Genomic DNA, 13,701 nt, shown 5'->3' on the forward strand with positions numbered 1-13,701 from the left:
AGCTGGAACCTCCAGCATGGGGAGAACCCATGGTCTCACACATGGCTGCTTCTCCTACTTTAAGCTCTGTGCTTACACAAAAACCCAGGGCAGATCTCTGGAACTGTTTTTGCCACTAGTAATTCACAGCAGCAGCTACAGTATTGTAGCATTACAACTACAGCATTGTACCATCACCATTAAAATCAACCTCATGCTATTCAACCCAGTTTGTTCAACAGTTTCTCAAGAACAACCCCAATGAGAAGTGCTTTCACTTGGAGACAGGCTTTTACACTGAGAGTTTCACATACAACACAGACCCATGGCAGACAAAGCTTTTCAAAAAGCCAGTTGCCCCAAAAAAGTAGCCTTGATCCAACCTTGGACTTTCTGAAGCCTTCTAGACAAGAAGTTCCACTCAAAACTATTTCCTTGCCCAATCTCATTCCCAGCAGCACCTGTAGTCACTGACAAACCTTACAAAATATCTGCCTTAGTTTTGTCAAGCTTCTAAGGAACCAAAAATGTTTGGCTGGGCAGAGAATGTGCTTGACTCACACATAAAACTGTACAGTTAGAAAAGCTAAACTACCTCAATCCATGTTACATCTTTCTAAATCAATGCCAAGATGCCATTTTAATGGCAGATTTTTTTATGTCTGATGACTTCAACTGTCCATTATTTTCCTTTTAAAACCACACCTGCCATAGCTGAAAAAATAAAAAAGCCAGATCCAAGATATCCTACTAATGTCTTATTTCCTCTACATCACCTCAGGTGTCTGTTAAGAATGTGGAAACCAGCATGACACTTAAAGATCAAACAACAAAATCCAAGGGAGTGATGACTAAAATAAGATTAGTTATGAAAGCATGTCACTCACAGCCTCAATAGCTCAATGCTCAAGCAAAACAGAAGCCTTACCCCTTAGATTTAGTGCTTTCAAACCCAAATCACTGTTGCAGATCTAAGGTTTAAACAATCCCCAGCTCTCCTATCAACAGTACCTCCTGGTACAACAGACTGTCAGAACAAGTTCACAACGAATCATCCAGGAAAGCTCAGTATTCCGAGACCATCTGATGCTGTTCCAGCACAGGTGAGCTACCACAGCATCTCCTTATGTCTGCAGAGTGCTGGTTCAGGCTTCCCATGTCCTTCTAGAACCAGGGCCTTTGGTTCTGCTCACAGGGGTGACTTGAATTTGGAGAAATGGCTGGCCAGCCCTCAGCCTTGCTGCCCTCAGTGTGGCTGAGCCCAGGCTCAGTTAGGTTCCTATTCTGGGGGCTTGTTCCTGGACCACTCTGTTCACTGCTCCTCTGCCGTCCTGCAGCCATCCCCAGGGACACCTGCTCTCCTCAGGACTCAAGCCCTGACTACATCACCATCCCCTTCAGCTACACCAGATCCCAGACTGAGCTTTCCAGGAGCCTCTGCTCCGCTGGTGATGCAGAGTGGCACAGCATGTTGTCCCACCAACACCTGGAAGGCACAGAGCCCATCTGGTCAGGCCCTTGCCCTTTCCACCACTTCAGCTGATAGTTGGTAGGTTCCCAACTCAGTAGAAACAAACTCTAACCATCGATAATAACCCTGATGGCAAAAAATAAAATAAATAATTATTTTAAATGTAAACATGGTGTTCTGTGCAATAGCGTTACAAATTGAAGCACTTGAATCCTTCTCTGGCTCCCACCAGCCCAACTCCCTCCTCATATGCACAGATCTCCCCAAAATCAGAGATTTATCTGAGGAAACATCAATAGCCAAGCTTACTTCAAACCAGGGACTCATTTGGGGCCGAGGGATCTGGCCGTCAGGAGCCAGACACATTCACTGAAACATTCATCTTAAAACCAACACATCTAAGGAATTCAAACTACAAGCAAGCGATTGGATAGCCAAGCACACAGTGGGGGCTAGTCCAGGGCTGGGTCCCAGCCAAGGGCAGCAGAGCAGCGGCAGGGAAGAGCCTAATGGACATAGGAAGTTCAGCTGGGAAGAGCTCAGAACAAGGCATGGCTTGTTGACATGCAGGAGCCAGCATGCACAGGGCCCGTGGACTAGCACACACTAAGAACATGGAGAGGGAGAAAACTAACAACCAGGAGACTTCACAAAGGGCAGTGCTCCCTCTCTGTAAGGCTCTGGCCAAGAGCACAAGGAACTGTTTGCATCCCAGCACAGAACACAAGCTCTCCAAGCAGGATGCACCTAAGCCAAACAGTTTTACACACAGCCTTATAGCAAGGGAACACTGTAAATAGATCAGTGTGTATGTCTGTGTGTTACAAATATAGATACACACACATATATATATAAATATATATATATACAGATACACACAGAGATAAAATCATGTACATGACAGAAGTGGAGTCACATCACAGGAGCGGAGAAGTTTGCTCACCATTAGCAAATATCCTATGAAAGACTGTTGTAACAGAGCAGCCCGTGAGCGGGAAGTAAAACGAGATAAAGTCAATGAGTTGGTGAACAGCAAAGCACTTACATCCATAGAGACAGCTGGGTCAGAGTCAGGGCACACAGGGACAGGACTGAGCACTGGGCCCTGCCTCCAGCCACCTCTTCTAAAGAAATTTACCTAAGGAACATCAGGGTTTCTGCCTGAGAACCAGACCGGGCAGGGGAGACAAGGCATCTCTGACCAAGCAGAAGATTATGGCTGACTCTGAGACCAATAAGCTGGAAATTCTGTTCTTCTGTGAGAATCCTACAGTTCCACCCACTCCACCCCTTCAGCAGAGAACTACCTTTCTCTACATCCCAGCAGCTTCTTGCCACAGATCTCAGCAGGAGAACCCACACTTGCACACCTGGCCACACAATGCCAGAGCAGAGCTAACACCCACAAGAGTCCTGACCCCATGGCCTGGAATTGAGGGCAGACTCTGAGCAGACACAACTAAATACAGACTGAGTCTAAGGTCAGGTGTGGTGCAGACAGGAGAGACGCACAGCAGCAATGCCTGGAGGCACAAGTGTGAAATATGCACTGCACTCCACGGAGCCTCCTCTGTGCTCCATCAAGGTCTCACTCAGCATATGCTTATACATCGCCATGTCTCAGGGACACTGAGATCCCCCAGCTCGAGGCCTCCCTTATGCTGGGGCACTCAAAGAGCTGCCCAAAAGGATTTTTAATCCAAACACATCACTTCTTTCCACCTGTGAATGGCTCTTACACTGCCAGTGAGAATTCCTGGAACAGCTCCCAACAATGCCAACACAAGCAGGCACCAGCACCAGGCACCCTGTCCGTACACGCTGTTCTTCCCACACTCAGAGCAGCTGCAGCCTGTCTCAGGAACACCTGGCAGCACATCCCTTTGACAGACAGCACAGACACCTGCACGTAGGCTGTATGAAGAGTACACAGGGCACAACTTGGACTTATCACAAGGAATGCTTTCACCTGACCACAGCTACACAAAGCAGGTGGAACATTTCAGTCTCTGGGAATACCAGTGGCAAGTTTAAGAGCTGTAAGTGTCTTTCCTATCCTCCATAACAAATTCTCTTCATTTGAAACTTTTTCTCCTTAAATATATCAACTGCACTTTATGGCACTGGAAAAAAGGGTTAGCAAGCGAATGGATTATGGATGGGTTTTGCACTTAAGCAGTATGCAAAATCTTTCCTCCTTCCCACTTCCTTTTTCCTCCACAGCTGACCCCCAGCACACAGATTTACATACTGAACAGAGAAACAGTGATCAGTCCAGCTGGTGCCCATGCTCCTGCATCTGAGGGAGCAGCAAGGAGCAAAGGGCTGTTCCCACACCTGAACACGTGTCACAGGAACCGCTATCAGACATTTCCAATGTCACACTGCTCTCCTGGCACACCCTCCTGCAGCAGACAGCAGGATGTCCTGCAGTGCATACCAGCAGCTGCCTTAGCCAGGTTTTTGCCCCACATTCAGCAAGTATTCTCTTTGCCAAAGCCACAAGGAGAGGAACTTTGGGAGCAGCAGCCAGCACAGTACTGGGGACAGAGACAGCACTGAAGCACAGCTCATAGTGCCCTGAATCCTTGTTCCCCGTAAGTCCAAGGAAATCACAGTCCTGCTGCACAGGGAAGTGCTCAGATACCAGCCAGCTGTACAGAACAAGGACAGGAAGCAGCAAACATGAGCCTGGCATTGTCAGTGACCCAGGAGTAACTCATTCCAGGACCCAAAACTCAAACCCAGCCTATCTGGCACTGCAAAGGCAGCAGTGCCAGGGAGAAAGGCTCAAGCTCCAACACAACCAGCAGTCCTGGGGATTTAGCTTTGCATTTTTTGATTGAGTCGGCTCTGCAGGAATAGGAATACACCCTGCAACACTGCCAACTCTAATTCCAGCCTGCACTGCAACCACAGCTTTCCCATCTGGAGGATTCCTCTTGGAACATAAGCCCACTTGCACTCATTTAGTTTTTATTTAGGAAAGGACCAGAATATTTTATATAAATTACTTCACTTCTGAATGTGAGGTGAGCCAGGCAGCCCACAGCTGTGGAGCAGAGAGGTCTGCTCAGGAACAGCTGCACATGAGCACTGCAGTGCAGTCACACTGACACATCCTGCAGCAGTAACAGCACAGACACACACTTCTCCTGGCATGAGCACACGTGTGTCACTGCCATGTCCCTCCTGCTGCACCTGACAGAAGCAAAGCTTTGTGAACTGAAGGGAGCAAAGGTGTAACTTTGCTGAGGCCACCATTTGTACCCCACACCTGAAGAGCCACCTTCCTTCTACACAGCCTCTGAACAGCACCACTGGACTTGCAAGCTCTGGGAATGGCAGGGCTGACGACCTGCAGGATCTCCTTCTGCTGAAAGCTGTGGCTACAGCACCAGCTCCATGGGTTTGGTTTTACACACAGCGCTGGCTGCCCTGCAGAAAGACGGCAGCTTCACAGTACTTTGAAACTAAACTAAAAATGGTAATTTCTTGAGTACTCAAGTCTTCCCATCAGTCTGAACTGAATGCCAGGGAGTTTGCCAGCATACAGGTACTAGATGTACTCACTCTTGAAAATCTCTCCCACTCAGACAAAGTCAGGAAAACACAATAAAGTCTCTGTGTGATGACATCAGCTTGTGTGAAGAGCAAGCCCCCAAGATTACAGGCAGGTCAGGAGCAGAGTGCTCCTTCCACCATGACCCTGTCTCCCTGGTACAAACATAAATCTGCTACCCCAGCTCTGGAACAAAACAACAACATAGGAGTTCTTTGATGGGAAGAAAAGCCATGGGTCTGCAGCTGATGGAGAGGCTATTTCTGGATGACAAGTGATGCAGAGCATCTTTCCCTATATACTGCCACATCAAAGCAGAACTCACACAGACATTAGCTCCAGGAAAGCAAAGACCTATTCCTCATATCGAGAATACTTGCAGAAGTTGAACAACAGGTAGCAAAGCTGTCCCTTGAAAGGTCATGTCAAGGTGTGACATAATGCATCCTGACTGCAGACAGATTTTTAGAGACATTGGAATAGCAGGAAAAAGCAGATCATGCAAGGATGCTCTGCACTGCCAGGAACATCACTGCTTACTTATGAAATAAAATGTTCTGGCACAGGGTGGCTGCCCAAGCAGGGCATGTCTGTGCCAAACAGGCCCAGGCCAGCTCAGCAGCCTGAAGGCAGGCCCATGGGAGAGATGCTGGATAAGGATGTCATGACAAGCCGTTCACTGCAGTCAGAGTCTGCCCACTTCACTATAAATGTGGGTTGCTACAAGCAGCACTCTTGTGGCTTCATGGACACAGCTCCCCAGGCAGCTCCCAAAGCTCCACAGTGCTGGGAGGAAAACTGTGTATTGACATGAAAACCAGCACAGCAGATGAACCCACAGATTATGTGCCTACAAAACTTCCAAGTGCCAGCATCATTTCCTGTATCATCCCCTTGAGACAAAAAGCTAAAGAAGAGTCTAAAAGGCAAACAGTACCCAGTATCAGTCTTTCCTGAACCTGACAATTCACCAGTGAATTCTGCTCCCAGCACATCTGATGTGGAGGTGGAGAAGCACATGTACACACATGCCTATGATGCTAGGGAACCTGGAAAGGAATAGATGCCTTTTTCTGTTTGAGCAGTCTGTCTGATAGGCAGGGGCACCCCCAGAAAGCATTACCTGACCCGATTTTGATCAGTCCATTGTGCTGGATGAAGATGGTGTCACAGGTCAGGTTGCCATGGATGATGGGAGGATCACAGGAGTGGAGGTAGCTGAAAATGCAGAACAGAGGACTGGTCAAGACCTTGAATCCCTCCCTTCACCCCTTCCCATGTCAAGCAACATCAGAAGAGAACAAGAGAGCAAAGAGCACATGCCAGGGATTTACAGCAGCTGGGAGATACAATTCAGTGACTGCACACTAGCTGCTAGCTGAGAACCAGGAACAAATAGGAATTGTCTCTAATGAATCTCCAGAACATGTGGGGAGGAAGAGAAGAGAAAGCTTTCTCCTATCAGTTCCCAAGAAACTCAGAGTACCAGAGGTAAAGACACAATTTCATCCAACCCAGTACTGCTGAATGGATTCTAAAAGGGTTACAATTTTATACCAAAAATACCAGAGCCTTATTCTGTCCCTATTCAAAGGGGACCAAGAGGCACTAAATGCTATACACACACAACTGGGCATGTCTGCCAGCAGACACAAAGTTTTTCAGTGCTGGGTCCCAGGTACACTCTGGTTTTGCATCTCACTCTGCTTGGGTTTACGTCAGCAGCTAGCACAAATGAGGACTGTCAGCTCCCAGAAGCTTATTAGAACCCAAACTATTCACCAATAGCTGTAATTTAGCCAAGTGGCACCAGGGTTTTGCACTCTATGGAGTGCAAGCCATAGAGAAAAGCAATAGCCTGTCATCTAGGCTATTGTTTTTCTAAGGTTCTAATTAGCTACTCACCAACTCTAGTTCAGGTGGAAAAGAGTTTTTGAAACCCAAAACACATTCTACTCAGCTGTACTGCACTAAAATGGCTGCAGAAGAGCTGCATCATCAAGAAATGTACACACATATCTAACAACACCATGCCTCAATGTCCATGAATCCATGGCCTGCAGCCTGCCAACACTATGTCAGTCACATGCCAACACAACTCAGTCCTCTCACATGGAACTTGATTTCCCAGTCATCTTTCCAACATCCTCCTGACCATGGACAAACTCAGGTCACAAAGCTGGATACTCTGGAGAGCTCCCTGACACTTAACTGCCACGCCCACGGGCACATCAGTCCCAATTGCTGGGATCTCAAGGTCAGCACCCTACGCACCTGAGAGCAGAGAGGATCTGGGTACACCACCGCTTCCATGCCTGCAGACACAAGAGGAAAAGGATAAAAATCACACACAAGGAGCTCATCTCTAGTTCTGTGATTCATAGCCCACTTGTAGGAAGCAATATACACTCCAGCTTTTATTCAGTGCAGGTGTAAAGAATCAGTACTCTTATGGTCAGCTTGTCTCTACATATTCCCATGGGTCCAGAAACACACCTGTCCTCCAGAGTCTCCTGTGCACAGACACATTCCCCCTTTCTTGGGAGGGTCCCTGCAGAGGGACATGTCTGTCACACCACATCTAAGAAGCTGCAGAGCTGCTGGCAGTAAAGCAACCAGCACAGAACTGCTGTCCCAGAGAACCTGCAGCTGAAGTAGGTTACAGGGACACAGGGGAATTGCAGCAACATGTTATCACCAGTTCTCATTGGGATCCTCTGCTGAAAGGGCTTTCCAGGGGCTGATGGCTCTAAAGAATTCTGGTCATACAGGAAAAAAGAATTACCTTTTCATTCATAGTTTTGTGGTTTTTCTTTGTCTTCTTCAGGAACTGTTTCAAGCTCCCTGAAGACATGTACTCAGTGATGAAGATCACCTGTGGGGCAGTATGACACATTACCCTCCACCTTGTTCATTACCTGACAACACACAATGAGAACACAACAGCCTGATGGCTACACTTACCCTGGCCTTGTTCTCTTTCACATCAGCCCAGTATTTGTGGAACTTCACAATGTTGAGATGATCCAGCTGAATTAAGTTGTCAAACACTGCTTTAACTTTTTCCTTAACATAGGAAAGAAAAAGACATGTCACATCAGAGACCACACCAACCTATATCCTTCATTCTTCTTGGGTCTTGGTCCCCTCAAACACCAACACATATGTCAAGCCCCTATACTAAGAACAGACAGCATCCCATTTTCTTCTGCACTGCATCTCAGCAGAGTGTGGCTTGATTGCCAAATCAAATCAAATAAATGAACACAATGGCTCATGGAAATAGCACAAGAGTTTCCCAGGATATTTCCTATACAGGCCAGGCTTAAGCCAAATTTGATACATTTGGACAGCACAGCATTCCAAACCCAGCCAATAATCCACACAAAAGGTCCCCAGTATCCATAATCCCACCACAGGGCAAGGAATGTTTCTCATATCCTGTTGGAAAACACATCAACTTACTTCCTGAAGCTTAAAGTTCTTCCGCTCAGAAAACTGAACTTCATTCCAAACAACTTCCACCCCTTCCTCTGTATCCATGGCCAGGTAGGCACTGTCAATCCCCGGGACGTTGCGCTGGTTCACCTGGAGGGAAGGGTGGAGAGACCTGTGAGCTCTAAGCCAGCAAGACCAGATCATTGCCACACAGCATTCATTGGAGAATTATGAACTCTGCTTATTAACTTTTAATTAAATGAGAATTCCAGGACAGGATTTGTACATGTATCTTGGAGCAGGGCATACCCAAAACATGAGTCACTGTAGACCATGCGAGTAGCAAGTCCTGAGCATACCAGTGGGAAAACCTTGTGCACAAATGCTGTGTTGTAGCAAAGCTACCTTCTGCCAACAGTATACTAGATTTTCATGGTTCAGGACACCTGTAGTTCATTCCACCACAAAAAAGCACTCCAACAATACGAAAGGGATACAGAAATGTCTCAAGAACTCAGATACAACTTTGTGGAGGAATCCTCTGAAAGGTGATGATGCCTGAAACTCAGAGCAGAGAGGAATCAAAGGAAAGCTGAAGTTTCAGAGGTGAGAACCAACGACACAAGGGAAACCACTACAGTAATTTCTTTAGTTAATAATTGTAAACATTGACCCAGCACAAGTACATCCACCCTGAATATTAAAGACACAGATGAGCACTCAGAAAGCAGCAAGGTAAGGGGAGAGGATTGAGAGTTTAGAGCCCAGCACGAGAATGGCATGGGCTGTGGAAGGACATAAGGCTGAAGGACCTGCAGAGATCAGAGGTGAATCCTGCTTCCAGCAGCCAAGTTTTCTATAACATTGTTTTTACTCAGATATGTAGCAGCATTCAAAGATGAACATGGGCTCTTTTATCCAACATCCAAAGGCATTTACTGTAATGCCTTTGCCAGGCAATTTCACAGGTACAGAGCAGTCACAGTCACGGTGAACATCCCACTGCCCCAGGCAATGTGCAGTGATAAAACTGGGTTAAAAGCACTTCGTGAGGACAAGAAGGCAGAATTCACCTTTTAATTGTCAACCAGCAATAATTACTGTTCCTATCCACTGACCACACACCAAGAATCACTTTACAGATTCACAGGATAACCTGAATTGGAAGAGACTCACAAGGATCACTGAAGTCCAGCTTCTGGCCCTGCACAGGAAAACCCCAAGAATCCCACCCTGTGTCTAGGAGCATTGTCCAAACACCCCTTGAACTCAGACAGGGTTGGTGCTGATTACCAGGCCTGGCAGCTTTCAGCTGATCCAATTTCCCCCCTAAGGTAATCATTAACACAGATTTGCCTCGCAAATCCACTTATTTTTTACTTCTATCACTTCCAAAACCTGGCCATTTCACAGCTCCTCCTTCTCATATTGTGTCTCCTTCTCTTCCCTCACTAGGGATTCCATCAGCATCCTATTGCTGGAAACATCTTACCTTATGTAAGAGGTCCCTCAGAAATCCCTTCTCCCTTGGCAGCCACTTTCACGTGATCAAATTTACCTGATTTCATCGTTACAGCTGACTTACTGTATCCCATTCTACTCCTTCCACAGCACGGAATGATAACACAGACAGGCCACCAATACAGGTGGGATTCTTCATGATCTCCCAAGGGAATCTGAACAGGCCCAATGACATTTAATACCCTGACACTGCAGGTGACACACTGCAGAGACAAATGAGAACAAGCATGGTAAAAACAGAGTGATACAGACTTCTCTGGCAACTCAGCAGTAAACGAGTATGACACAACCAGCTAGCTGCAAGGTGTGGCACAGGCAGGAATAAGGGATACAGGCCATAATTACATAAGGAGAGCTGGACCTACAGAGGACAGCTATGGAAAATCATCACAGGAGGTGACAGCCAAGTATGAACCACCCCACTTCCTCCTACTTGAGCCACCTACATAACTGAGGGGTGAAAGGACTGAGATTTGGTCTAGGAAGGTGTTCACATTGATTGACTTGATTTTATATCTATACCTATAGATATAGATATATAGATATGTATGTACGTATTAACATACTGATACCAACAGGCCAGGCCTGTTATGTTTCATCATTAAAGAAAGCTGAAGGAATAAAAATAATTAATTAAATAAATTAATAATATTTAATTCCTTCAAATTTTAGAAAAAGCAGCATCTTAGGGATGACAGCAGCATAAAATCACCCAGTACAATTACTAAAGCTGAATGGCAAAAGGCTTTAACTTCAGGGAAGTTTAAAGAAGCCCAAGACAGCAGAAAGGCAGGTGTGTGTGTGAGCAGTGCGAGGACAAAGTAACAGTCACCGCACCGACACCCAGTGCCCCTGCATCCCTTTGGATTCTCTTTCTTCATCTCACTTGCTGCCTGTTCACAGAAACATCAAGGCTGGAAAACACCTAAATCATGGAATCCAACAGTTAAAGACCCTCTATTGAAATGCCTCTAGCTTTACTGGATTGAGTAAGTCCTCAAGGATCTGCCTCAATAATGCAGCTGGGGCTGTGGACTTGTCCCATCTCCCACCTCTGGCCAAGCTCCCCGAGCGTTCCATGACTCATAGGCAATATTCCAGAGCACCAGATATGACTCAAGACACCAAACCCAGCTGACATCATCCATTGCAATTCTGTTTCTCACAAGATTTGACAGCTTGGGGAGAAGAGTAAAAGGGGAAAAATGCAGACAGACAACTGAGAGGCAATAGCAGATTTCTCCTGCTTGCCAAATCCCTTTCTGTGCTCAGCAAAGCAGAATCCTAAACCCTCATGAAAGCATTGAGATAATGTTTGTCCCAGACAGCCCCCAGACGAGGCAGCTTTTACACTCCAAGGGAGGAAGTGACCTGAGCCCAGCTTAGCCTGAATTTCTGCAGCACAGCAGAGGAAGCAGCTCCACACTACAGAAGCACCAACACAGCTCTGAGTCCAGGTAAGCAGGAGGCAAGGAAATTCAAAAAGAATTTCAAGTGAATTACTTAAAAGAGTATGGGTGGACTGGCACAACATCTCTAAGGAAAGAAAAAAGTCTGGAAGCTAAGTTTCCCTTTGGAAGGTTATTCCATTGTCCAATGCATATTTTTTTCGATAGCTCTCAAATACCTGTGTATCTGTTGCTGAAAGAACACAGGCTTTTGGAGAGATGCTCTGTAATTCACATGATCTGTCAATTAAACAAAATAAAACCAGCCTAAATCACAAGTGATGATTTACAATCTAGGAAAAAAAAAAGATATAAAAACTGGGGAAAAGTCCACAATAACTAGAGTATCAGTACAGAATGGACTTGCACACTGAAAAAAAAGGGGAAGTGGCAGCACACCAGGCCAGACCCTCACAAGAAGCCCCAGATCTGGTTCATGAATATATTATGAATATATTAAACCAGTTTCCCTGGACACTTGTTTAAGCCAGAGAATGGTGAAAGCTCTGCCCAACCACCTGGCAAATGCTTGGGACTAGAGATTAGAGACCCCCAGAGCCAGCGGAGTGGCCATGAGGAGCTCAACTTCCCCTTGAACCCCCTTGAGCTGTGGGGAAACAAAAACCAGCAAATTTACCAACAGAAACTGAACAAAAAGGGGTGTCTGGGATCTGAGGCTAATCCAGAATGAAGCACAATAAAGAATACCAGGTCCACTGCAGGAAAAGGGAAAAGAAACCCAACAAAGCAAAGAAACAATCCTACTTCATATTTTAATGAAACTGACATAGTGGCCTTGGCAATTACAGTCATGGTAGTAAAATGAAAGCCTTGAAAGGCTTTAATTCAACAAGAAAATTAAAATAACCAGTGTAATTTAACAGTGACAAGGAAAGGAAGGTATTGATTATTGCTATGGCTGTACAACCCACCTCATGCAGCAACTAAATTGTAAGGAAAAGACAATCTGTTATAAATGCATATCATATTATTGGCTTTTCACAAGTATTATAATGAATATTATATGTATAAGATTAGAAAATTTAGCTGTAATAATATAGTCTTCTTTATTTCTGTTATTAATGAAACTTAGAAATAGTGGTATAATACATATATGTTAAGCTATGACATAGCATTAAAACAAAAACTACTTTTTTTTTTTCTTTTTTTTTTTCCTTTTGTAAACTATCTTATCCAGATGAAGACAGCAGTGCCCAGAACTCTGGGGGGAGGAATTTATTGCATTTCTGGTATCAGGGAATGTAAATCTCTATGGTGCCAAGAGGATTGATCTATTGGGAAGGGGGCAAGAGAAAACTAAACAGAAGAACACCAAAGATCCTAAGAAGAATGTATGAATATGTATGAGAATTTATGGATATGTAGCAGAGTTCTGTTTTTAAGACACAATCCTTTGTTAGTAAGGTGTGCTCTCTTAGCTGAATGCAGAGACATCCGGCCGTACCTGTATACTTTATTGTTATCTCCTAACTGTTTTTTTATTAAACTTTTAAATTCTATAAAAATTATGTGAACCTCGTTTTTCACATGACCATCAGCAATATAGTAATTGGTTCTTACAGACATGCTACAACAAGCAACGAGATCAAACAAATCAGCAAGAAGTTAGTCTGTTAACCCAATGGACACATCTGGACCATTTAAAAACAGGGTTAAAAGTCCTCCATGTGTTGAAGTCCCCCCTCACACATAACTTTACTGCACCAGTTCAGGAGATGCTGTGCTGGGAGCAGAGCTAAAAGCTGACACATCCTTTAGGCACCGACAGTACGTGTCCCTGTCACCTCCCATGGGTGCTGCTCTGTGCTGACCCGCACAGCTGAGCCCTGCACGGAGCCCAGGCCCCTCCTGCCACCCAGAGCTGCACCTGCTCTACAGGACAGGGGCAATTTTGGAACCACTGCGTGGTGTCACACTGTCTGTGTCACACCACCACTCTACAGGCTGTAGAATGTACCCAGCAGCCATCCAGCCTCTCCAAAAGCACTCTGACAATTCTGGCTAAACAACACGCTGCAGGACAAGACCTAACTACAAATTCCCGCCGGGTAACTCCCCAGGCAGTAGACCAGCAATTTACAAAAACACAAAAGAATAATAGGAATCAAGATACTTTGTACAGAAGCAGCACTTCTCTCAACACAGTAACTGAGGTTGGAAAAGTGCTGGCAGATCACTGATTTCAGCCGTTCCTCCACCACTACCAAGGCCACCACTCACCCTGTTGCAAAGTGCCACATCCATACAGCTTTTAAATTCCT

At 45.6% G+C, this 13,701-nt stretch overlaps 1 protein-coding gene across 1 annotated transcript in view; it reads right to left on the reverse strand.

Annotated features, from left to right (window-relative positions):
• The window catches only part of NRBP1 (nuclear receptor binding protein 1), a 34,459-nt gene that overhangs the window by 12,198 nt on the left and 8,560 nt on the right, over positions 1 to 13,701 (reverse strand). Inside the window, exons 3-7 of the mRNA XM_005532715.3 lie at positions 8,478 to 8,600; positions 7,977 to 8,078; positions 7,798 to 7,887; positions 7,287 to 7,327; positions 6,136 to 6,230 (exon numbers count right to left, since the gene is read on the reverse strand). Of these exons, the coding sequence (XP_005532772.1) occupies positions 6,136 to 6,230; positions 7,287 to 7,327; positions 7,798 to 7,887; positions 7,977 to 8,078; positions 8,478 to 8,600 (451 nt within the window). The remainder of the gene's footprint in view (positions 1 to 6,135; positions 6,231 to 7,286; positions 7,328 to 7,797; positions 7,888 to 7,976; positions 8,079 to 8,477; positions 8,601 to 13,701) is intronic.

The sequence above is a fragment of the Pseudopodoces humilis genome, chromosome 3 (genome assembly GCF_049639895.1).
Source record: "Pseudopodoces humilis isolate 2021_Gansu_Grassland_sample_001 chromosome 3, ASM4963989v1, whole genome shotgun sequence".
Lineage (NCBI taxonomy): Eukaryota > Metazoa > Chordata > Aves > Passeriformes > Paridae > Pseudopodoces > Pseudopodoces humilis.